This window comes from Melozone crissalis, unplaced genomic scaffold (genome assembly GCF_028551555.1).
Source record: "Melozone crissalis strain CALT ecotype California unplaced genomic scaffold, PUWL_Pcris_2 ptg000033l_1, whole genome shotgun sequence".
NCBI classification, from domain to species: domain Eukaryota; kingdom Metazoa; phylum Chordata; class Aves; order Passeriformes; family Passerellidae; genus Melozone; species Melozone crissalis.
Window position 1 is genome coordinate 6,445,172 of NW_026535811.1, and position 27,074 is coordinate 6,472,245.

The following is a 27,074-nucleotide window of genomic DNA, read 5'->3' on the forward strand; positions in this document are numbered from 1 at the left end:
TTCTCTCTCCATCTATCCTTCATAGAACACTACACAAACATACGTGTCTTAAAGAGAGACAAAATAAGATATTCTGTATTCTACTGTCCACATTTTTCAGCACTCCTTTGAGATCCCCCAGTGTTTTTTAATCTTTTATTTACTGTTGGGAAGAAATATTTAAGATGAGGACTATACCTTTTGGCTGCTACAAATCAAAAGTTGGAAGGTTTCTTCTTCAAAAGGGCGTCCTTAAATTCTTTTCAGGAAAACTCTCCAAATTCTCTTTCTTAAAATAGCCACTAATTCCAGCTGTCCTTAACAGGACTGCTGGTATTCCACAGCTGAGTGCTGTCTTCCTTGCTCCCAAAGCAAAATTTCCTTCAGGAATAAAAACAAGCCCTGTGTCCTGTCCTTGCAAGAACTACCTATCTTATATAGTGAGTGTGCCAAATGAAAATCAATTTTAAGCCTACAACTGGAAGTAGCACTTCCATATATACTCACTCAGTGCTCTCTTCTGAAGAAACATATACAGGTATACTTCTTGCCACCTTGCAAGTACAAATTTCTCATTTGCACAATATGTGCACACCAGTAGAGCTGTGTTACTGTACAGGCTGTGTATAAATTATTCTGTGTATGAATTATCATCACAATAAAACTCAATAATAAGTCAATACTTGTACAAACCCATGGCACTGGGAATGTTTCTCTGTCTGCTCTGGGGTGCCCTGACTCCCAGGGCAGCACTGACTCTGACCCTCATTCAGGGAGAAATTTTCCCGGACTTCAAGATAGACTGGAATCTACAAAAGTGTGACATGGATTATAGAGAGTAGTGTAGGTGATCACTTGGTGAGAAATTTAGGTTTTGGGATTTTTAGTATGTTGTGGATGGAAGCAAGATGGAGGGCACAGGGTATTATCCCGGGTTTCCTCTTCATCCTTCTTCTTCAGTTTGGTTGGCATTTTGTAATTGGGCAGAAATTCTGCATTGTGGGCTCTTTGGGATCAGTTATTGGGTTAAAACGGAAAATAATCCAGGTGCCAGCTCTTCATTGGATAGTTTAGTCTTAAAAGACCTTGTAACAAGAGATAGTTAGCCATTTTGTGCCTTGCTGCTTAACTCACAGACTCTTTTACTGATAAGAAATAATCAACACCTGAGTTTGAACATGAATTACTGTCTCAAGTGCCTTCAATCCAGACCCAGAGAAACCGATAAATACTGACCTCTATCAATGACACATTTTAGAATACTTGAAGAACACTAACTTTGAGCTGGTTCAGGCAGGTAGGTAGCAGAGAACAGAACCAAAGGCAAAACACAGCAAGAAAAACAATTAAAAAGCAACAGCTTCTGTCAAGTTTAAACCAGGGAGAACAGCAGCAAACTTCCTTTGGACTGCGGTCACGGGCAGCGCTTGCACTCGACATAAGCAGGTGCTGTCTGACCTAGGGAAAGAAGCAGCATTGCAGCAGCCCCAAGCAGCAGCAGCAGAGGCCACACTGCAGCCCAGAGGAGGAAACAGAAGCCTTGAGGGCACTCACTTTCCCAGGAAGTCCCACACAAACCCCCCCAGGTGTTGCGGTGCGGGGACCGACACCTGGCAGGGAGGGTGCGGAGAGCGGGAGCCGCGCTTTCTGAGGAAAGGCACAGTCACAAACACGCCCGGGAACAAAACAGAACAGAACAAACAACACAACTCGGGGAGCAGGGGGGGACAGGGGGAGGAGAAAGCAAGGGAGGAAACAGAACACAAAACGAAAAGTTACAGAGAGACAGGAGGTTATGGGATGGCAGTACAAAAAGCAAACAGTTAGTTACAAAGGAAGTGAATAACCAGACAGCTACAAAACTTCTACACCACCAAAATAGGGGGCACAAATAAAACTTATGGGGCTGTTCACCCACTGAAGAAATGTGGACTTAGGGCCCACCTTCCCATAAGAAAAAGCCAATCCTCCCCACAGAGTATATACACCAATGAGCTCTTGCTTTCCACGAGCTCATATCAAAATGTATGTATATATATATTTTTGTGTTGAATCTAGAATATTTTTCAACTTTTGCATAGCATGCACCATACTTCACACATTTTTTTAATATCTTTCATCTGAAAAGCAATGTCTCCCAGTCAGTAATTGCAACAGCTACTGAAGAGTGGAAGCATTTTCTTCTTTGTGTTACCTTAAGCACAAGGCAGCTTTGCATGCATTGAAAAGGTTAAAATAATAGTTTTCTGCTTTTAATTTCATCTTCCTCTCCTTACTGTCCTTTCTCTTTCCCTGTTCCTCTGTGCACACCTCCCTAACAGGTGACAAATCTCTTTTGTGGATGAAACTGTGATACCATTTCTCTCTCCCTGACAGCATATGGTCTAGTTGACACATAGAACCAGCAAGAGGGAAAACTACAGGGAGGAGAAACTCTTCTGAAAAAATCACGTTTTTTTTAGTACAATTCTTCTCCACATGTGACTTTTTTCTTCTCATCCTGCTGCACATGGAACACTGAATGTTTCTGATAGGAACAGCAATATTTGCTGTTTAGCTCGCTGACAATTGCTTCTGCAGGCACTAAGGCTCTTCTTTGCACAACACAGCTTGATCAGCTGTAGAAGCTTTAGAAGTCAAGACAATTTCTACCTCACTCTGCATGGACTACAGTTTAGGAAAGACTTTCAAAAGGCAAAATTATCTGGTTTTTTTTACCTTAAAACAGGACTCTTCTAGCTCTAAAACATGCATGTAACATGCCTCGATATATAGGTTCAGCCATGAAAGAATATTTTATAACCAAGCATTGTAAATAAAAACAGGACCAACCTATACATAAAATAGGCATGATAAAACCTCTGCTTTGTGCAAAAACTCCCAAGAAGAAAGTAAGCTTTCAGGGAATAGTTCTTTGGGGGAGCACTTGAAAACAACAAAGGTCAAATACAATTATTCAGAAAGAGAAATTACCAGCCAAAACCTCACCATAAAGTATCTGGAAGTTTCTATCTCTATCTCCAGTGCTGTGTTTATATTACTGTACCACCTGAAAAATCATTTCAGGTGCTGATAACTTGGCTAATTCACCACACGAACAGCATCCATATTAGATCTCTAGCTCAAGAAGACTTTTTCTATTTCCACTTAGAGTGGTTATAGAACATGAATATCCTTAGATTTTTCTCCTCCCCTTGGTATATTTGGCTGCTGGCAGTCACATGATAACAAAAGATGTTTTTTCTTTTACATAGTCAAAATACCTACTCTAATTACTAGAAAAAAGAGAAAACATATTCTGTCTTATCTCAGTACTGGTAGAAAAGATAGGTTACAAAGAGAAGAGGACCACTCAATTTTTTGTAAGACTGACAATCATGTGGTAAGAAGGAATGGATAAAACTGAATAGTCAAAGTATTTACCCAATTGTTACAGAATTATGTCTACTCATTTGGGGGTTCTACATTTTCATGGTAGGACTTTAGTTTGTGACTGAAACATCAAGAAACTACCATGTAACAGGACAAACAATAACTGCTTTGCAGATGTCTAGAAGTGCATATTTTCCAAGAAGAACTAACTAAACTAACTTTCTAACTCTTTGAAGATGGTGCAATTGCTTCTACCAATAAAAGGAGATCCATCCTAATTTTTTTTCTTTGTTATTGTTCCTTCACAGACTATAAACATTTTTGTTTATAGGACACTTGTGACTATTCAATTTTTGATGTGGCAAGTCAAATCATGATTGGTTTCTGAATGTTATTGCAATAAAAAAGTCAGCTTGCATTAAAAGCATATTTAAGAGAATTTTCTTCCTGCCATTTTAATCTCCTCTAGGAATCAGGCTAAAGAATGATGCATATTTCTAACTTTCTTTTCCTAAACAGTTACTTCTTTGTGGAGTTACTTCTCCACAAAGAAAAAAACCAATTAAGGCACTATGAATACATTTCTTCTCCCAATCTTAATTCTGATAGGAGTTTGCTGCTTGTACCTGTTCTGTGGTCAACTTGCCTGCCCTAAAGAGGGTGACATGAGGAATGTCATACCTCAGATGGGCACCCCAACAGGACTGAAAAAAATCACACAAATGAGTGACTTTTAGCTTTTTCATGTCTATACTCACTCAACAATATCAACTTATTGCCTGAATGTTCTGCTGATTGCATTATGTACCAATGGGCTGAACAATGCATCACTTAGGAAAAAAGGGAAGACATTAAAAAAAGAATATATCCTCACTCCTGGGTGTTTGAGCTTATGCCACAGGTATGAAGAATTTCGGTTAAATAAAGCAACTTAAAGAAAACCAACAGGATGCTGCTTACAGTCACAAAGAGAGAGCCCAGCTGGCAAACTGAACTGTTCCAGAGCTCTGTACATGTCAAGAAAAAGAGAATGGACTCCTTAGAAAAGAGTTTTTCAAATCATTCAGAGGGACTCATATTTTGACAATCAGCAAGCCATGAAAAACAACCACTCATTGCAGAACCTGAAATGTCCTCCACTTAGTTGCCCTAATCTTCCTGACACTAAATTGTAGAGTAGTTAAGTAGAGAAAAGACAGAAAGACTATTCTGGCACAAGGAAAATGGGAATAATCAAATTTCCATTTTGCTGCTCCAAGTTGGGAGTGGTAAAGTAAACAAAAAACCTCAAACAGGTATTACTGCCCAGAAATTTGTTCTTGGCCCACAGTAAGATGAGAAAATGACAGAACATAGAATCTAATTCAGATTTTTCAAAGATCTATTACTTATATTTGTGATTCAAACGTCATGGAATCATAATAAATGTCAATTTTTTTCTAGGGACATTATAGTCTTGAGCCTCCTGGCTCTAAGAGATAGATGGAAAATGCTGAAAAGTGCTGAATCAAACTTTGCTTGGACAAAAGCAAATCTGATCATCAGGCTTCACTTGGGCCAAAGTTTACCTGTATCCCTACCAGAAGTGAGTTATGAGGCCACTTGTCACAAGAATCTGAGTAAGTAGTAACACAAGTTTTGAAAAGGCATTTCTCTTATTTGTTTCTGTGAAAGCAATGCCTGAAGAATGTCAGTAAATAGTAAGACAAGCTTTCAAAAGGCATTTTTCTTATTTGTTTCTGTGAAAGCCAAGCCTGAGGAATTTGTTGTATCAAAACAAAAAACTCTTTTACAAACACACCAAAATTTCAGCAGCTTTTCCTACGCTCGCCATTCCTTTATATCTCTATCTACCCTTCTAGCTCTACCTGCATCAGCCCTATTTTTGAGTAGCCAAGTAAGGAAAAGCAGATGGTAAGACACCCTTTTTCTAATAATGTAGCAAAATAAAGGAACAAAGAAAGAAAAATTCTAAATAGACTAAAAGACTCTAAAAGACTTTTCCAAAACAGACACCTTCAGGTTTTTAAGACAAGAAAAACGACTTATCGCTAACATGCTAATGCGGGTTTCTTTGCTCCTCTTTTAACTTTTACACCATCCTCACCTTTCCAGCTCTGCTATCTTCTTATCCTTGTCATTCTTCTCGTTTTCCATCTCCTTGAGGATCTCCAGGAGCCGGTCCACCTCGGCCTGCGCCTTGCCGGACTCCTCGCGGTAGCGCGTCACCTCCCGCTCCAGCTGCTGCAGCCGCTCGCCCAGCTCGGGGCTGGCCCTGGCCTCCAGGGCGGCCTCGTGAGCCTGGGGGAAAAAGGTGCAAGAAACACCACTTCATTCACACGCAGCCATGACAACCCCAAAACGCCGTCTGTGACAACTCCAAAGTGCTATCTAGATCGCTATTTCGAAGTAGCAAGATTAAGTGTTACACGGGAATATGAAAAGCCTATGCTATCTTTAAGTGTGGGGAAACACTCTGCAGGAAAACAAATTTAGTTTTTTTAAATTCAGCTTAAAAGAACACATGACTTTTAATCTGAAACAGAATCAATAAAGAAACAGAAATATGAAAAAAAAGTGTTAACTTCTTTGAAAGAAAAAAAAGCAAGTGTGACTGTACACACTCATAGTACACTTACAAAAGAGTGATAGGACTAGATTCAGTTATTTAAGGTATTTCTAACCTATTTATTCTAGAAAAATGAATCACAGGAAACAGCCTTCAATAACTACATCACTCTGCAAAGTGTCAGACCTTTGCACAAAGGGCGCTGATGTGCTCAAGCCCTTGCCAGTTCTGTGAGCCACACAGACCAGGGTTTATGAGCATGGCTACTGAAATTATCTTTGCTTAGTTATCTAGGAAATACATTTTTCAAAGTCAGGCTGTTGGGACAAAAAGTACCTCTGGACTGAGGATGAAATGATCCCAATGAATTGATTTTGTTTGGGAGGTTTTTTAATGGCTTGGTTTGTTACAAAAATCACAAATTTATTTGTAAACCTAATTCAATAGTTCCCATGCATATAAGAGACAGGAAGAACGCAGTTTTAATGCTGGAAGTTAAACCAGCAGACTAAGGACTATCCTTTTTCTCTCACCCTGCTCCTCTGTTCTTGGATCTTGAACTGCAGTTTGATATAAATTAAAGCTGTTTTAGAATTGCTCAAAATTGCTTCAGTGAATGGCAAGTTTGATGGAGCTATTCTGCTTATCAGGATTGCCTGCAAAAGCCCAGGCCTTGCACTTCTCACTACACCAGAAAATAAGACTACAGGTTTTTCTCCCCTCTGTGTGCAGCTGTGGAAAGTTGTTTTACAAGCTGCCAATGTTCTGCTCCAAAGCACACTAAGTCTAGATCTGATAGTATGGGACTCTGTTGCTTTTAAAGGTAATTGGAGAATACTACAGCAGTAAAAAACTCAGGGCAGAAAGCTGCTGCTTCCAAAGAACCAAATAGCAAAATTATAGTTGGCTAAATCTGTTTAGTTATTCAGTAAAACAAGACTGGAGGAAAATATTCATTCATTGACTCCAACATTTTTGCCTTGAAGTGTCTAGTTTTTAATTAGTTTCTTTAGAGCCAAGGCCACATTCTAGTAGAATCCAGGAGACTTGTGGAGCAGAATATTATGGGACTATGGAAAGTCTTGATGCCTGTCTTTAATGGGACTGACCTTGGGATGGATCTGGCTTTCCCAAACAAAGGAAAGGTTCATGTTCCAGGGCCTTAGCCCTGCAGCTCTTGTCTGAGGGTCAATAATAAGCTGTTGTGGCTTTCTTTTGTTTAAAAACAACAATTCCAGAAAGCTGATTCGGCTGGACAGGATTTTATCCTAGAAAAAAATGCCCCAGGGTCTCCCAGGCAGATGTCAGCAAGGGTGCCCAGTAACCAAAAATCATGGAAGAGTCGAACCAATCCTTTCCTGAGGTAATGCATTTAGGAACACTAAAAAGGCTCCCTACTTTTGAGTGACTTTCTAGCCAAACCCTGACACTCCTGTGCCACTGAGCTGTGAGACTGAAAACCCTGCATTTGTGCTTCTGGCTACAAGTGCATCCCTGTGAGGCTTTGCAAAGCCTTTGGAGTTAGGGCTGCCACTGCTTCCAGATTCCTTGCTGCCCCATGAGCACCCCAAATCACACACCCTTGGAAAGGGCTCTCCACAGCAAGTGGAAGTGCAATTAATGCCCTGCCAGGAGGATGCAGACTCCAGGAGGAGGTGGCAGCAGCGAGACTGACAAGTGTGTCAGCCCCACAAGCAGCTGGGAGCACCAGGGGACACACTTGGCTTTGCAACCAGCATTGCTGGGTGTTTCTGAAATGCTTTTTTTGGGATTTCTAGCCTGAGGAAATCTGAAATATTTTATTTCATTTCCTTTTCAACTACACCTTAAATTTCAAAAACCTCCTCCAGTCTTTCCTTCCCAAATACAGGGAATTGGGAATACTGTTTTTGGGGTCACCTATCCACCAACTGAGGGCATCAGTATTCCCCTTAAGAGACTCTGTGTATAGAGTTAAGTCTAGTTTTCACCAGACAGAGCCTGGATTTAGGTATGTTTCCAACATCTCAAATTGTTTAACAAATACTCCTCCAGACTCTTTAAAGTCATCCAAAATACATGATCAGATAATCAAGAAACTTCTTTTCAAAGAAAACAAAGTTAGGCTGTTAGCCTGGCTTATTAAACTCACTAATTCAAAAGAAGTTATAAGACCTAATGCAATTTGACTGTCAGAACAGTCCTGATTTATTTCACTCTGCTAATAAAAGCATCTCCGCAACAACCCAAGAGACACTACTGAGAAGAGGAAATAAATTTTCTTTTCTAGAGAATTAGCCAACAAGTCAGTGTGTCTGGTTCTTATAGAACCAAAGGGCTATTTACAGGACATAAATTATTGGTTAAGACATGTAACCCATGTTATTTGTATATAATGCACATAAGTATGGATACTTTCACCTAACACAAAGAGAATGTTATGTGATATGCTGTAAACTGGAGACCACTTCCTGCACTGTGAGTTACTGAGTGACTTTGGTCCATTTTGTGGGTTTTGTACAAAATACGTGTTTCATGACTGTCTCTAAAATCCTACTGGTTTCATTTATTGTATAAGAGAGAAAACCAATGCATTCAGAGCTTTCCCACAAACTCACATCAAGATCTGGAACGGATGAAATTGGCTACCTTCCCTGTGCAAAATAATTAATCTTGGGGTTTTTTCCTTTAACCAAAAAGCAAAACACAAATAATGAATTCTTACATTCACAGTAAAAAAAATACATATACAATTTGCCCCGCCCATCAAAGGTGCAGAGAAATTCCAAAATAAGCAGTAATTTCATTTTTGAAGCAGAATCAACATCTAAAGTGACAAACGCATGAATAGTTTCTCCTGATTTCATACGTTTGAATTCCATCTCTGCCTGATACAGAATTTGTAAATCTGTGGTTTTAATGTAATTACAAACAAATGTGATAGTGCATAAAAGAAGTATGACAAAAATTAAATAAATGTAGAAAGCAGCCTGCTGAGGGTGAAGGGAACACTGCACTTTCTCATCTCTGCAGATCATTGAGTTTACCTGATTAGAGGCTATTTAAACCCTTCAGTTGTTACCCCTGACCCTGGCATTAGCTCTCTGTGCTCCTGTGTGGTATCAAACAGGTGAATTAAAGAGTACAGCCAAGCTCACACATTTCATTCTGCACTGATGCATAAGAAACAGTCACATTTCAGCTGGAAAGCAGCACCCTGTTAAGCTCTGCTTTTATTAGCAAAGCTCATCTGATCAGTATTAATCTTTGCCAGTGTGAATTCAGTTTCAAATTCTAAGTGGCTCAGGGCTGAGAATAGTTTAAGTTTACTACTCTGGCTATGTTCTCCCAGTTTTTAAGAGGGACTATAAAGGAAGAGGTGGTTTAACAGCTTTCTGCTTCCCTGCTCTCATTTCCCATCTGGAAAGTGGTAAGTGATGGGGTGACTGCTTCAGGTACCTATAGAACATAAGAAAGAGTGATTGTTCCTCAACAAAATAAATGTACTCCAACTTCTCTTGCTTCCACAGAAAATCAGCTGACAAAGCCAACTTCTACAGCTAAAACAAAGATGACCAATGTTTCAGAGAAATAACCAATATTTACAGATGGAGAGGAGTGGAAGACAAAACACATTGAAAATAATTTTCCAAGTTGATATTTCTCGTGCCAAAAACCTCTTTTTTAAGAGGTAAGATAATCTCACACATCTTCAAGTGTGCCAGAGACAGGGAACATAACAATAGCACAGACCTAATTTAAAGGTTCTAAAATGTAAATAAAAATTCCAAACATTATGACCAAGACTCCAAATCAATATTCCTAAAATATTAACTAAATCAAACAGCAAATAACTCACAGCAAACACTTTCTACTTTTACCTATGAATTGAGACAGTAAATTCAGTTTAACATTTCACATACAAGTGTTGCCAAGAACTTTTGGCCCTGAAGTAAAAGTTCCCAAGAACCTGAAATCCCATTTTAATCCACTCTCCTACCTCCAAGGGAGCCTCATGTCGCCTAAAAATAGTAAATGCACGCACAAATACAAAAGTACATTATGATTATTTACTGCAAAAGACAAACACTTGACCCATCTTCTGTACTAAAGGCAGAAATTCAACTGATAAAACATTTGTGTTGTCTTCTATCATGCCTTTATTAGTTTTAACAGAATTGTAAATTTAAAAAACCATCAGGCCTTTTCCTCCTTTAGTTCCAAGGCTCTACACACCCCAAACTGTAAAAAAGCTTTTTGAAAAGGCAGTAATGGAAGTAAAAGGCTCAGGAAATTCTGTGATATACTATGTACTGTAAACTTGAGTCTGTCACAGAGAGTTATTTGCTGTCTTTTAACCATCTCTACATGGTTGGTCTCTGTTAATGGATCTGCAAATTTTTGACTCCGAATAAGCAAGCGTTTAGTTGGAATTGATTCATAAAGAAATTATTTTCTTTATGAAGAATCATAAAGACAGGAAGACACCTCAAGAGAGGCAATTTCCATTACTTAAAAAATTGATTTCTTCAGTGATTCAAATTGCCAGGGATGTCATTAAACATAAACCATTTGCTCTCTTTGGATTCAACCCAGCACAGAGTGGGCAAAGCCAGGAGGGAAATGCCCACAGGACATTTCTCTTTGTGAATGCATTTTAAACCCCCCACCTGCCTCCTCTGATCTGGCCCTTACTCACCTGACCACTGCTTTACAAAATCAGGACACAAGTAATGAACAGACATTTAGTACCACTTTTTGGATATTCAATGTATGGCTCTATAAGCTGCTTATTCTTGTCTGCAACATGACATTAAAAGAAATAATTCCCCAATTTTCTTTCTTATGACAGCACACAGATGGTCTGTATGCCTCAGAAGAGGAGGAGGGGTTTGGCTACAGAGAGCAATCCCTACCATGAACATGGAGCAGGTATCTACTGGCCAGGTGAGCTGGGTGGTAACCAATCATAGCCAACCAAATTTGGATGTGGAGTCTTTGGAATAGCCCACATAAAGAGCTGTGGGTACCAAAAAACTCTCCCTGCTCCATGAAACCCTGGTGTCCTGTTGTGTTTCTGTCTCCCCCACCACGACACTTTCTGTCATGCTAATCACAACTAATCACTCCTTAACACCACCTGTGGGAAATGAAGATGCATTATTAAACCTGTTGTGCAGGGGAAAAAGCAAAATGGAAATGTATCCTGCCTTATTCACTCAATGCTTTGCTGCTATTAAAAAAGCACTTTACCAGCTTATTTTTCTGGATGATTATCATCTCTCATGTATATCTGGCTCACTCTTGGAGCATTTGCCATGCAATATTGAAAACAGCAAGACTCTAGCAGACAATAATTTAGTTATGAAATGCTATACAAATTACCTCACAAGGAAAAATGAGAAAGACCACACAGTGTGACATTGGCCATTTCCTGAATTTTGAATATTTAGTTTTTCAAAATGAGTGCTATCTTAATAAGTTTTTCTGGGAGGGGTAGAATAGGTAAGATAAATTTTTTTTAACTGTAAGAATATCAGGGAGAAAAATCTCTCCAACTTTCCACAACATGAGATGATGCTGAGGTAATCAGAATGGAACATTACAAGCCACTGCAGAATTGTAGGATGGTTTGGGTTGGAAGGATCCTTACAGACCATCTCATTCCAACCTCCCTGCTGTGGGCAGGGACACCTCCCACTAGACCAGGTTGTTTAAAACCCCATCCAGCCTGGCCTTCACAAAGCCTCTTGTACCTTATCCTGTGTGTTTGCTTTATCATACTGGAGGATAAAATACACAGTTTGCTCCAGTATCTTCTGTGTTCTGACTTCAGAGTAATGAGTCTCAAAAAGTTTGCACGCTATTAAAGATTTTGTAGAGAATATGCTCTCCTGACATGAATTCTTCTACCTATTTGCACCAAGTACACTCTTTTTGCATTACATCTCATTTTCTCAACTCCTTATTGACACTATTTAGCCAGGTTTGAAGAATTTCTGATATGGGATGCCACAAAAATGGAACAATTGTGAGCCCCAGAAATTTTCTGACTCTCAGACAACGATTGTCAGGATAGACAACTCCATTTACCCTGAACATTGCCAAGAGTAACACAGGTATCAGAAAAGTTCTGTAACACCATTTTTTATGCACAGAGCCACAAAAGAAACCTCTGATGAAAACCACCTTGGATTACGTAATTTACAGTGTCAAGATATTATTACACAAACACTCCTTGACAGGAGTGCTCTTTGACATCAAACAGGAGGCTGGAAATAGGATCCAAAATTAAACTGACATAGTACCAGTGAGCTGAATGGTTACACAAGATTTGAAGCAATCTTTCAGCTGCTGCAACTCAGTTGTTATTTCTACTGTGCTGCTGTGCCCAGTGTTACAGAACGCTTTCACACAAGAAGCTTGATTCGCATGGAAATTCCACCTTCTTGCTCTGAAAATGCACAGACAATGGAGATGACAGAAAAGCTACAGGACACTTCAAGCACCAGCAGCAAAGGGAAACAAAACACAAGACACGATATTAAGCTGTCCAAACAAAAATGCAGTTAGGCCAAGGCAGTCAAACAGTGAAAACATCTCAGAGAGCTTTTTGGAACATGACTGGTCTGACATCCCACTGCTTTTTGTTTGTATCCATACCCACTATACTAAAGGAATTTACCAATACACTCTGGGTTGGCCCAACTATAAAAGCACAGGTGAATACACATGCAACACGAAAAATTAAATGTGCTGGCAACAGCCCCTCAGATTGCCAGGGAACTTACTAGCTTGGATGGATGACTCAATAAAACTTCAGGGTGCTAAAGGGAGAAAGAAGACAGGAAAAGATGGAGAAAATTTGGGATAGGAACAGTGTGAGAGAGAAAAAGAAAAGATGTAACAAGAAAAGAATTTAAAATAATAACTGCAACATTAATTTACCAAGACGACAGAGTCTTAATTAGTGGTTTTAGCATGCATTACTAACCAGCTTCTGGAACATGAGAAACATGGAGAGTTACCCTCATGCAACTCCCAAGTTTTATCCTGAATTTTTCAGTTTAACAGATTTGTCCAGCCCCCACATATTTGATGCAGTTCTTTGTTTGGGTTTACAGATGAGTTCCACAGACTAAGAAGGACTTTAATTCCTAGTGCTTCCTTTCTATCAATTCCAAGTCAGCTGAATGGTTTAGAAAACTAATTCAGTAACTGACACTATCTGAATGCTGAACACAATTTTCCTTTTTGCTTTTATTGTAACAAGAAATCCTGATTTCCCTGGCAGCCTTTTTCTTTCTATGTGGAATGCATCATTTATTGTCCCTTCTTGAAAAAAAATTTATCAGTTGAGAAGAAAAACCAGCCTTATCTATCAATATTATCAGTAATATTTTCAGCTGTGGGAGAAAATCCATGTTCACAAAATAAAAAGCAGCAGAGTCTGTATTAGACTAGCCAGGCTAACTCTTGGGAAAGACAGAATTTGGATCAACACTTCATTAAGTCTTTTTTTCCTGTTTTTTGAAAGATACTATCCTGCTGAATTTGAAGAAAGAACACCACAGCAGAAAAAAAACCCCAAAAAACAACCTCTGAGTAAGCCTGTTGAAGGTAGAGGTATTTTCCTGGCAGGGAATCACTGCTAACTTTTTCTGGTGAAAAGTTCCTAGAACTGCAGCAAGGGGAAGTTTATTAAATGGTTTTGACTTTCCTCCCTAAAAATAAGGAGTATATCTATAGGGAGAAAAACTATGCACTGGAAATTAAGATGGACAAAAATCCACTCATCTTTCCTGGAAAAAACTTCTAATATAAGTTGGTGTCTCCCAGATCAGAAAAAACAAAATGAAACAAATTATACTGGCTGGGAAAGACAAGACAGAAAATGCTGAGAAGAGAGTATCCTGAAGAGCAACAACTAAAGGAAAACTTTTTCATTATAAAAATAATACATTAAAATAGTAGTTTGGACAAAGATTTTCCTAAAGAAAAGAAAAAGCACCACACAGCATAACAGCACTTCACAGAAAAAAAAAGGGGGAGAACCTCCTGTGTGTTATTTGCCTCTAATGATTCCATCTGAGCCAAAATGAAGACAGGACACCATGTAAACTCAACAGGGATTTATGAGCTGCTTTCAACCTTTAGAATCTCCCACTGCATCTCCTGCTGGCAGCAGGATGACAAGTGAGCACAGAAGCAGTGAATATAGAATAATTAGAACATTAAGCACACAAATTTGCATAACCATGGTATTATTATTTGAAAAAAACCCCTCCAATATGAAAAACACTGCAGTTTCAGTTGCTAAGCCAAAGATCAATATAAAACACTTATTAGTGAAAAGAGGAAAAGCAACAAGAAGTGGGTACTTCAAGGGAGACACTGGAGAGTACATGGAACTAAAATAAATTACCAACAACTTTTCAGCACCCTTGCACTCTGCTTGGTTAATATTTTTGTTTAGTGTAAAGTTAATTCCCTTTTACAGAAGAAAGGGAAGCTTGCATGGTTCATTATTTCTCTAAGGCTCACTCTTTGCAGGTTAGCAAGATATTTTTGCAAGGACTACAAAGTCTTTTTTTATTTAATGGCTTAACAGTAGTCCAGATCAGCCCCTTCTGCCAGCTTCTTAACTTCTGGGGCTCATAGATCTGACTGGAAGTACTCAAAGTGCTCACTGGCAATAGGAAGCAAGGGAAGCAAGACTGATGTTAGACACATCTCCATTCAAACTGTGAGGGAAGAACCCAAAAAAAAAAGCTTTTAGTCATTTACTCCCAAGGAGCTACAGGAGAGCTTCCTTCCTGCATGTGTCTCATGCAAATCTGCACTAAGATAATGTAATAAACCTCAACAGAATGAACCTCTAAGTTAGTTTTATACTGAATGCTCTTATGTAGCCATTAGTTTTAAGGTTAATTATGACAATTTGAAAATTATTTGCAACTGGTAACAGTGCAGAGGTGTAAAAACAAGATTTTAGAAGCTTAAAATGGAGCTGGATTATCTGTCATAATTATTTCTTATTTCGTCTTGAAAATGTCAAACTGCCTGAATAAATATCTGCAATTCATTTAAAAAGTGAAAGCCTTTAAAAATAAATTTTTTGCTTCTGTGCAAGCTACAATAAAACCCACTAAAGAATTGGAAACAGCTGGAAAAAAGGTTATTAAGGAAAGATGTAAATTTACTATAGGTATAAAACATATTCAAGTGAATGTTAACTATATTTTCTCTAGTAATTGGAAGTTACTCCATATAGGTAATGGTAGGCTAGAAATTGGGGTTTTTTTGTTGTAGAACTGAAACCATCCTGACCATGATTTATGTAGATTGATTGGGTGAGAAGGTGCTCTAACAACCTCTGGCAATCTTAGCAACAGTAGATTTGTCAACTCATTACCAGCAACACAGGGTGAACCTGAAATTCATGGCAGAGAATTCAATGAAAGGTCCTTCAGAAACAGAATTAAGCAGGACAAACATGGGTCTATATATGCATGCACAGAGTTTCATTTACACTGTTCTCAGGTGCAGTAACACCAACACAACAGGAATTCTAAACAGGTCTGAACTGATGACTCAAAATCACACACTTCACAGGGAGCATCTTCTTTTCATTTGTTTTTTTGCTTTCCTCCAGGCAGGGCCCATCTTGCACCTGAATTTATCACATTAACTCCTGTAAGTATTGATAATTGGTATGTGAAATGTTTAGCTGTTATTTTTTTCAGCTGTCACATCAATTTAATACCACAAGCTGCTCCTACAAGCGGCACTGAAGCAGACTAAGCCCCAAACTCTTAGTGCCTGTAAATAAAAAAGCCAACTGCACTGCTACTGCATGTAAGTGAAATCAAAATTTAGCACAAGTGTCTGAAAGTTACTTTCTGATAGGCTTAGCCTGTAATATGATTTGCATGGACCACATCTTCATGGTTACTGCTGAAAAGAAATTAAAGGAATCTGCTTTTAAGACCCCAAGTTTTCTTTGTGGACATGGGCAATGTGTTTAGAACGGTATGCTTACAACACATACATAAACATGCACTAAGATTACCTTCTTCAATTGTGTTTCCATCTTCAAACATTCTTCCTTTTTCTGTTCTAATGCAATCTCCAGTGTCTTGAGTCTTGAATCTTTCTTCAGTCCTGATGAAGCTAATGATGAAGCATGTTCCTTAAGATCCAGTAATGATGTCTAAATTAAAAGATGTGAAATAATTATCAAGTAAGTGCAATAGCTAGTTTCTTTTCTGTCTTTATTTTCCTCCTATCCCTTCACACTATGATCAGGATCTAATTTAAAACATGTTTTTCAGGTTGTTTGTGTCACTGACTTAAAACAGCTTGAATTAATTCAGGCTTTTTGTATCAAAATAAAACCTTGTCTAAATTAATTTCAAAATTGTTTTTAAAGGTGGACAATTCTGTAAACTGGAACTTTTGCTCCACTTATAGCCATGTTAAAAAAAAAATACAATTTTATTGAAAAAACAGTTTAAAATCACTTGTGGTTAGAAGATTTAGCTACTGAGACAGTTGAAAACATTTCTGTATAGAGCTTCCATGGGGTGAAACTGATTCATGCCACCTTCCTATAAAAGACATCTTAACTTCTTTCTTTCTAAATGATTTTTATGTTTGGTTTGTTTTATTTTTTTCCCTTGTCAAAGGCTGATTCCCATGTAGACAAAATCTTAGTACTTTCTGGGTACATATTTTTGCGTTGTTTTACTTTGAGTTTTGAAAAAAGTTTGCAAATACACAAGAGAGGAACAGAGAACATTTATATTTCTCCAATATAATTAAGGTAATTTGTCTAGCCAACTGGCTCATTACCAACAATCAACCTAATTAATCAAAAAAATACTCGAGAGTCTAAAGAACTGGCTGCGTTGTTTGCATAAAGGAACAAACATTATCCTCATGCTTTGGCACCCATAGCTTTGATCAATTCTGCTCCTTCCTCCCTACACTGAGACAGGGACAAGCTTGTTCCCAGCCCTCCCTGTTTGTCAGCACAGCTCAGTCAATGCCACACTGACCAGCAACCAGCCACCACTAACGAGATTAACTGCTGCAAACAAGGGGATGGCTGCTATCCCTCAAAAGGTGGTTCTGAAACAGTGATGCTTTGCAAATTCTCCAGTGATGTACCAGATCAGCTTTGTTGGAAGACAATTACTATAAAGGAACAGTTTCCTTCAACTCAAACGTAACACAAACAGAGACAACAAATAATTCCATCACAATAGATTCGTGCTGCTGGTCAACCTCTTTCTCTGTGAGATCTCCTTGTAAAATGCTGACTCTCTCTTTCAGGTCCTTAATGTCTTTCTTGTAGTTGTCGATCTCTTCCTGTTTTTCTCGTTCATCTCTGTCACGCTGCTCCTTCAAACGCTCAATGGTCTTTTCCTGACAAAAGAAAGCACTCTGTGAAGGAAATCCCTCTCAGTCAGCCCAGCTTCTGAGGTTCCTATCACAACAATTCTGATACACTTGAAATGAGGAGAAGGAGTGTATTGCCATTTTCTTTTCTTTGCAGTTGTAAAGATCCTCAAGACAGAACTTGAGAAATCTGTGGAATCATTGCTGTGAAATACCAGCACTGTGAATACTGGATTCAATACTGTGAATGTCTGGATATCTGAATGTTCACAGTGCTGTGAACTTATTTCAATCTTATTTTTATTTAAATCTTATTTTTCTAAAATGTACAGTTAAATCAGTGCTTCTTCAGAGAAGAAGGGGTGTAGTGCCTATGTGACACTGGGATTTATAACCAGTAAGAAAAGGCAACAAAATAACTTTTTGGTACACTAGATATCAGTGGAGTTTTAGATATCGTGGAATCTAAAAGGATGCAAGCAAATTCCCCAACCTCAGGGAAAGTTTAACCATAGTTCTTAGAGTCTGATAGCCTAAAGGAGCTCCTCTGGGAACCATGCAAAAACATATATAGTTATCCCAAGAAGTTGTGCCACCAAAAGAGAATGGGACAATCCGTCTCTGAGCCGGTTATCTCCCGAAAACGGAGCATTAAAAACTCCGATTTTCGGGATCATCGCTGCGGTCCCACAGCAGGAGCGCCGCCGTGCCCGCCCCACCGGCGCGTCCTGCAGCGCCCTCTAGCGGGGACGGGGCCGCCGCGGCCGCTCCGCCATGGACGCGCACCCGGCACGGGACCGGGATGGAGATGGGTATTGGGAACAGGCACGAGATCGGGATTGGAAACAGGAACGGGATTGGGAACGAGATCGGGATTGGAAATGGGAACGGGATGGGGAACGAGATCGGGATTGGAAACGGGAACGGGATGGGGAACGAGATCGGGATTGGAAACAGGAACGGGATGGGGAACGAGATCGGGATTGGAAACAGGAACGGGATGGGGAACAAGACCGGGATTGGAAATGGGAACAGGATTGGAAATGGGAACGGGATTGGGAATTGGATGGGGATTGGGACAGGGATTGGGCACAGGAACTGGCTTGGGATCAGGCATGGGATGGGGAACGGGATCGGGACTGGGCAGTGGCACGGGATCAGGAAAAGGCATGGGATGAGGAATGGGATCAGGCACGGGAACTGGATCAGGATTGGGCACGGGATCGGGACCTGGATCAGGACTGGCCACGGGATTGGGAACTGGATCGGGACTGGGAACAGGAATGGGCAGGATCCGGTAAATGGATCCAGAAACGGAGCAGGATCGAGAACGGGCACAGGATGAGGAACAGGCACAGTAACTGGATTGGGATTGGGCAACTGGATCGGGAACGAGAACAGGCAGTGGCACGGGATCAGGAACAGGATTGGGCACTGGATCTGGCACAGGAATGGGATCAGGATCAGGAACGGTAACTGGATCAGGAACGGCGCCTTCTCATGGGGCAGCAGCAGCCGGATCTCCCCAGGGAACCCGCGGCGCTCCCCACACTCACCTTTTCTGCCAGCGCCTCTTCCAGTGTGGTCAGGGCAGTGTCCGTGTTGGTGGTGTCGGCCTGCAGGGATTTCACCCGATCCTTTAAGCTGCTCATCTGCTTCTCCTTGTCTCGCAGCTGCTCTTGAAGGTTCTCGATCTTGAATACAACAAATGAATTTTAAGACAACAGCAAGGAAAACCATCCGAAAGCATCTTAGGGTATATTAAATGATGAAAATTATTCTTAAAGCAAATGAAGCCCAGTTCTTATAATCCTACCTCAAAACATCAAATGAGGTAATCAAACCCATCAAATAATAACAAGGAATCAGTAAACTTTCCAACAGTCAGGAATAAATGCAGAGCAAGCAAGTCTGAACAGTATTCACAAAAACAGCATAAAGCTATTATTTTAAATTTCTTAGGATGTTGGGCACTGTGTCATAAAAGGATGATCAACACATTAACAATGAAACACATTAAAGGAGGAAAGAAATTGACAAAAACCTTACTGCATACATAAACTAAAAAAAGGCACTTGATTATTAAAAACAGGTGAAGAAGTATAATTTTAGGTATTTTCTTTGGTATCATCATATTTTTTGCTACACTGGCAAGTTGCTTGTTCATCTTACATGGTGGCTTGCTTTGTGATGGAGTATCACAAAGTGCCATTCCCTGGGTGGAAAATGTATCAGCCTTGTTTTCTGTGGGTACAGGACTTTATCTGTTTAGGACTTCTGAATATATGTTTTGATACACTCAGAAGACCTAATGCCAACCCCCTTTCATGCATATATACACATCAAAAGAAACAGACACATTAACATGATAACATATCAAAAACAAATTTATCAACAAGGGAGTAAAGTGTACATAGATTTCTCAGTTGCTTTTTTCTTGTGTTGTTTGACAAGTTCTTCTTGCATCAGCAAATGCACATTATAAACTAATGAATGACACGTGGCATGTGAGGTACCCAACTCCAGAACACTTGTAGCACGACACTCTTTCAAAGACATTTGTGAGAAATATTGCAACCAGACAACCCCAAAGGCTACCTAGCACCATATTCATAATGACAAACTAAAGCATTAACTAGCCTTTGGTTTCACCTGTTGGACAGCAGTTAGAAGCTGACTGGTTAATAGAAATACAGCAATTATACTCAGGTTTTACTCCCCAACCCTGGAAAAACAGTTTCTGTGATTACAGAGCAAACGGCTCTGTGACGCGTGCACCACTACCTTTGCTATCTGTATTGAAATTACATCTGGAACACAGTAAAACGTGAGGACTGGTTTATCTTCAACATTTGCTTCCATTAGAAAAAAAAGTATTAGACCTCAAAGTTATGCTCAAAACTGAATTTGGGCACAACACAACAAAACAAAATTTAAGGCCACCAAAAAATCACAACCACAGACATATCATGGCAGTCAGCAATAACTGTAAGAATTGAAAATTCATTTTGTATACACTCATCTCAGTTGTTTAATGCCTTATTAGCACACACTTGGAGCTTCAAAAAGAACCCCCCTAGCTCTGAAAGGTTCTGGTGCCCAGAGGGAACAGCATGCCCAGGAGTGGCTGCTTTTGCCTGCAGCAGCTCCCAGGGCCATCAGCTGTCTAGACAAGCTGGCTGTTTGGAGAGCTAACCATGAAAATACACTACAAAGGAGGCTGAGTTATTCTTAGATTCCTGTTTACTTCTGGAGGAGAAACACTCACCAAAGGCTCTGGCTGAAGAGGGGATAGTGCAGAGCGACTTTCTGCTGGGAGCAAACCACATACAAGGGGCAGCTAAATAATTCTGCTTCAGCACACATTAATGTGCTTACCAAGGTTGCACGAGCCCAGTGTGCATTTTCATGTTTCAATGGCACAGTTTGCTGTGGCCAGAGTAAGGTGACAGCACTATCTATGTCTTCTGCACCTCCCCACTGCAGTTGCACCCTCTGGTATTAAACCCCCAAACCAAAAATGTGATGTGCAAGAAGTGTGAATCTATCGATTCCTTCAGGCTACATGCAAATTTTTCAATCTGGAGCAATGAATGGTGGGGTTTGTTATCACTGAGGGAACAGCAGGTATTCCAAAATATTCCCAGTCATATCTAGGCACTGCCTAAAAATCCCACTGTAGCTCCAGCTGTGCCTTTTGCAGGGTCAGGCAGCTGAAGGACCTGGCCCTTACACTACAGAAAATTGCAATTGGCATTATAGGTCAAAACTGAGATATTTTTGTAATAATAGATACAAAATTTCCCTATGAAAGCACACTCAACAATAAATTGCCTTTATTCCATTTTTCTCCTAAATGTGCAGTACTATAACAAATAATAAGTAGAGGCTCTCCACAATTATATAATCTGAAGAAGAAAGCAAATAGTCTCCACTCTGTCCATATAGTTAATTAATGAAGAAATTTGCTCTTATGTCCTTGCAAGTAGTTTGAGAATCCTTCCAAAAAGAATAGACAATGCATTCCTAACAAAAAAAGAAAAAAATAAAAAAAAGCAGCAATTCTGAACAAATTACAAATTCTCAAATAACTGATGAAAATGAAACAGGTAACCAGAACAGGGTCTTTTTGCTACCCAAGATAAGATGAAATAAACATTACTGGAATCTCCAAGCCCTGTAGTACACAGAGAGGCACAAGGATTGATAAACCTCCTCAGATATGTTCCAAAAATCTAAGGATATATATTCCTTATATATTCCCTATATATATATATATATAAACTGCATCATATTTCTAAAAATCCCAAAAAATAAAAATGAATAGTATATACTATTTTTAATTATTAAGAATATTTTTTTCTTGCCATATTTACTTATTTTTCAGGGTAAAGCCAGGATTCTATGGCTAAGTTACCAACATTATCCTCAGTGTAAAGGTACACAAGGCTACACGGGCATCATCTGCTCTGCACACCGATTTTCCCATCAATAATGATTTAGTGGAATATTTTTTCCAACATTACCAGTTGTCAGGCACTATCATGTTTCAACTTGGGTGATTTATTCTTAGTTGTGTGGAACTAGTTATTTTGCCTTTGAGCCCTGAAGCACAGAGTAGGGGCAAGAGAAGCTTCCTCTGGCATTCTGCTCCAAAGGCAAGGAAGCATTTTACTTCCTGCAAATACAGACTCAGTGAAAAGCCCATGCAGATGCAAAATAAAAATAGCCCAGGGATTCAAAGGAAACACATCTAGTTAAACATCCATCAAGGCCACTGGATTTGCAGATTCCTCTAGTTAGAGGTTACTAGATACTGTGGATCATGCTTCAGCCAAGAAATTCTTCCATGGAGACAGTGTCCACCCTCCTGCCATGCCCTAGGGCATGAGGAAATTGAACTCTTCAAAACCAATTTCTATTCTATCACTGATTTCTGAATAAATGAGGTGGGTTTGTGAACTGGTCATTAAACCCCTTCCACAATCAACTTAACACTTGATAGTATTCCTGCAGTGCAGCACAGATGTGCAGGAAAGCACCTCAGAGCTCTCTTCAGCCTTCCACTCTTTTGATCCCAGCTTCCCCCTGGGGGAGCAGCAATGCAAACAGGATCTCAATAATCAGAGGGGTTTCAGAAGGTTTCTGCTCCCATTCCTGTGGCACAGCCACCCAAATAAACAACAACTTCACATAAGCTGTTACTTTTCCAAACAGCTCTTCCTTGGTTTTGTAAAGGCACTATTGGTCTCCTCAGCTCCAGGGCAAATGACCACAAGGAGATGATGGATTATCACCAACCACAGGCAGAAATGTTTCTTTCACATCAGGAATACTAACATGGGGATGAAAGATGCATTTTTGGAAGGGAGAGTAGGTAAGTAAGCAGGCATGTGAGGATAGAACAGCTACAGTTCTGTCTAGGTCAGGACAAGCCACTCCCTTTAAAGTAAAATTACTAATATAATAATAAAAATTTGAGAGCCTGCAGTCATACTTGAATTGCTGGAGTCCCACAGTATTTGAGAAGCTGAAAAAGACAGGCTCATAACAAAATCAAAACGATAACATAACAGTTAAAATGGATATGAATGCATAAAAATATTTTAAAAAATACTGCTGTGGGGAAAAAGGAAAGAGGTTGGTGGGAGATCACCTTAACTACTCAGAGACTGTTCAAGAAAGCTGTACTACTGGATTTAAAATTGTTACTGTATTTCTGAAAGTAATGTTTTGGAGAACAGAATGGAAGTATATAAGCAGATATTAGTGGGGAGTTTTCTCAGATTAAGCTCCAGTTTAGTCACACTGAAAATCTCACCATTATAATTGTCTTCCTATTGCAAATCCTGAAAAAGAACCATTATAACAGTCCTGCATGAACTACAAAAGTGTGTATTTAATTTAGCAATAACAGATTCTGTAAGTGTGAGAAACAAGGTCTGTCACATGAGTGAATATCACTCTCAGCACTTCACTGAATCATTTCACTGAAAGTAACATTCCTGCTATTAATTTTAAAGGTTAAATTCCCAAGACTAGCAACAATGTGAAGCTTTAGGCAAAGCATGTCTCCTTGCAAGGGTGAGATTTTTAAATTGTTTTGAAGTTCAGGACAGATCAAACAATTTCCCTTTTTTCAAAAAGATTTTGGCAAATGCAAATCAGAGTTTCTTCCAAAGTTCAGCAGCACTCAGTATGTTTTTTTTTTACTTTTAGATCCAACCAATTTATATGAATATAATCACATTGTTGTCAATTTAAATTCAGAGAATCTTGTTCTTGAACTATCATACTAAAAGCTATTCCAGGGAACATTGGATTAATTTTTATTTTGCTTCCCACTAAACTTTTCTTTTTATTGCTCTTCTACTCCAATGCTTTCCTGGAACATTACTGCCCTTGCAGCATCACACTGGAATATTATGCACTTTGGAAATGTCCTGATGTTGCTGACTTTAAAATGGTGGGATTTTGTAACATTTCAAAGTCTTTGAAATTAGCATAAAATTCTACAGAGTTCAGCTTACAAATAAAATACTTCATTGCTATGCAGCTTAGAAAGGACAAAGAATTTAGGTTTGTAATGTCTACTTAAAAGTAAAACCTTAATTGTCAAATAAATAAATGGTTCACAAACAGACACCTTGCTACTGCTTCAAAAGGAAGCAACTTGCAGGCAGAGAAAAAAAAAAATCTAGGAATTCACTAGAAGGACACTTAATAAGATTAATGCCTTATTCTTGACCTTGCAATCACGTTGACTTGAGAAAAGGAAGAAGTGCTGATTCAAGAAATATTAACTTGTACAGACAGTTAATTTTTTTGTACCTGTAGTAAAAGAGCAACAAAGAATTGACAATGATCCAACAGACTATTCTCTTTCCATTGCCTTTTTGCACAAGGGTGCTTTTTAAGTATATTTATACCAGCCAGAAAAATGGTTAATCTATGTTTATGTAAATAATCTCTATTTCTATTTGTTTTCCTTTGTCCTCCATTCTTTTGCATGCCCAGCCAACCTCTAGTAGCACCAGTTTGCTGACAGATCACTGCAAAGCAGAACTAAGAAAAACAGTCAGCATAAAGTGAATTGTAATTCTAATATGTTCTAAATAGTAAAGGTTTTTACTGTACTGTCACAGTCCCTCTAACAAGCAGTATTTAAAGCAGATCCTTCAAATCATATTGTCAAAATGTTACTATCATGTTTGCAAACCTTCTCTTCTGCTAATAAACAGCCTGAATTTCCTTCAAAACTAACACAATCCTGTCATTAAAGTTTGCTTTTTCTGAAAACTGAGAGAAGTTTTTCTTACAAGCTTCTAAAGATACTCCAGTACAATTTAAACCAGGGAAAAAAAATTAGGAAGCCAAGAGTTAAAACTGATTTTTGAGCTGGTAAATGTACTGAAATTCACACAGTCAGGGGAGTCAATATATATGTTGTTCTTAAGCACTGTCTCAGTTCCAAAGCACTGCCTAGAAAATATTATGCATTAGCACTGACTCACATCCTCAGACAGCTGTAAACCAGTTAAATTTAGTTGTGGAATTGCATCATTCTGAGGAGGTTCAATAATACCAATAGCCTGACCCAGTTAAAAGCAGTGTTTGAATCAAAATCCCACCATGGGCTCTGGTCAGTCCAAGGCAGGGTTTGAGCTGAGAGGGAAAGCAAAGCAGATCTTTGCAGCCCACTGACACTGCCTGTGTCTCATACAGATATCAGTATGAATGGACAATTCTTCATGCAAAATGCAATCAAATAACAGAAGTATAAAACCTGATCATAAGAGATTTGACTTGGCAATATTTTGGACAGTTGATTGTTTACATATGGTTATATACATAATCCATTCAAAATTCTGTATCATTTGTTTATCTTAGAGCTCCTCTGAGTGACCCCTTTTTGTTGGTATTCATCAGGTAAGAGACTGCAGCCATTATCCACCACCAAGATTTCAACCTCAGCTGTTCATCAAGGCAATTTGTTGGTTCCAACTTGAGTCTGATACTTTCATTCCACAAGTAATTCAAAACAAAACACTTCTATCACATGTACCAAAACAAAATAGTTAAAACTCTGCTGCTCCTCTTCAATGAAATTTAGATATTACTCATTTATTTAATATTTATTAAAATGTCATTATACTGAGAATCATAATTGAAATCATCTGGTAATTAATTTCCCAATCTAATTTTTAATTTTTAAATCTAATTATGAATAACATCCATTTGCTGAAATCCTGGCCTGATCACACAGAATAACATCATGCTAATTCTCCTTTCAGCTGTGTCCTGACATTATGAAGCAATCTCTAAGGCTGTGTTTTCCAAAGTTTTACTCCTACGACCTACCAAACACAAAAGGATTAAAAATCCAACTATTCTGGGGACATTTACTCACTCCTGTTCCAAGTCTCTGAATAGGCTTTGACAAAAATGTGCACAGATTTGACTTAGGAAAGCTCATTACAGAGAAAACATAAATAATACAAATTGGAATAATTTCATATTGATGGATCCCAAATGTTCAAAAAAAGAAAAATCAAAAGTATTTTATTGTGCAAGGCTGATAAACAAGGGGAAAAATTGAACTAGTAACCGTTAAGTTAGAGCTGATATTGTAAGAAGATTTTGTAATAGATAGAGCTGATTTTGTAAGAAGCAGAATAAAACTAACAAGTTGTGACATTACTTTTAGAACATCTCAAGGTTCACAACGTTTACACTTAAAGTAACATTTTAGAAGTGTAAAGTGAAAAAGTTTTTACACTAACAATTAAAATTCTTTACTTGGATAAACCCTGTGCCATATTTCATTGATAATTATTGTGAAACAAACAGTCCTCACCCTGTGGCAACTTGATCTCTGTTACTCATTAATGCTGATGATGTTTTGAGATTTTGGTTCTACATAGAGTAAGGATACTGCAACACTGATACCTGCTGGTTAGAGACACACAGTACAGTGCTACATATCAACTCACAGCAGAAAAAAAGGTCAAGAAGAGACACAAAGAGAGGAAAGGCTAAACTCCTCAGAGCACTGAGAGAGCCAAGAATGGAAATCAGGGAGCAGAAAAGACCAACCATTGAGGCACAGCAATGGATGGGTTGGGAACATGGGATTTAATGCTGATTATAAAGGAAATCCTCACAGCAAACTAAACTCCATTTACATTATCATTTAGGCTCACTCAAGCAGAAGGCTGTACAACTTGAACAAAGACTTTAAATTACGATTCAGCCACTGAATTACATTGCCCAAATCACTGATTTATTATGATCAAAGATACACTGTAGGGTAAAACTGAGGGAAGACCTCTGTTAAGGAGGGATGCTTCTAATCCCAGTGTACAACATGGCCAGTCAGCTGTGATTGTCCTGCTTCATTCTCCTGGAAAGGATATGGACTGATGAACAGCAAGGGATTAGGAATTCATACTGTAAATACTAAATATGAGTAAGTGCATGTGTGTGTGTATTTTTCAGTATTTAGCTATCACTGCTCTTACAGAATTACTTCAGAACACAATGACAGGTGACTAAATATCAAACTCTACATTAGTTAGTGCTCCATACTCATAAACCCCTAAAAATTTTTAAAACCTAATGTACTAAATTAGTACCATTATTTGCTGGGACCTCTTCATCATGCAGAGGAGCATCCTAAGCAGCAAATGCTTGCTGTCCTGAGACAAAGGGAACTTAGTTTCTCTGCTGACTCTACTCCTTGCTGACCAGTTTTCTTACCCTTTGGGTGAAA

At 38.9% G+C, this 27,074-nt stretch overlaps 1 protein-coding gene across 8 annotated transcripts in view; it reads right to left on the reverse strand.

The window, feature by feature from the left end:
* Positions 1–27,074, reverse strand: part of ERC1 (ELKS/RAB6-interacting/CAST family member 1) — a 266,470-nt gene that overhangs the window by 145,907 nt on the left and 93,489 nt on the right. For 4 of the 8 annotated variants that reach the window (XM_054281942.1, XM_054281940.1, XM_054281945.1 and 1 more), the window contains exons 8-12: positions 18,859–18,996; positions 17,189–17,329; positions 15,972–16,112; positions 12,691–12,726; positions 5,459–5,652 (exon numbers count right to left, since the gene is read on the reverse strand). In XM_054281942.1, the coding sequence (XP_054137917.1) occupies positions 5,459–5,652; positions 12,691–12,726; positions 15,972–16,112; positions 17,189–17,329; positions 18,859–18,996 (650 nt within the window). The remainder of the gene's footprint in view (positions 1–5,458; positions 5,653–12,690; positions 12,727–15,971; positions 16,113–17,188; positions 17,330–18,858; positions 18,997–27,074) is intronic. The other 4 variants (XM_054281949.1, XM_054281944.1, XM_054281943.1 and 1 more) reach the window with 1 other exon arrangement.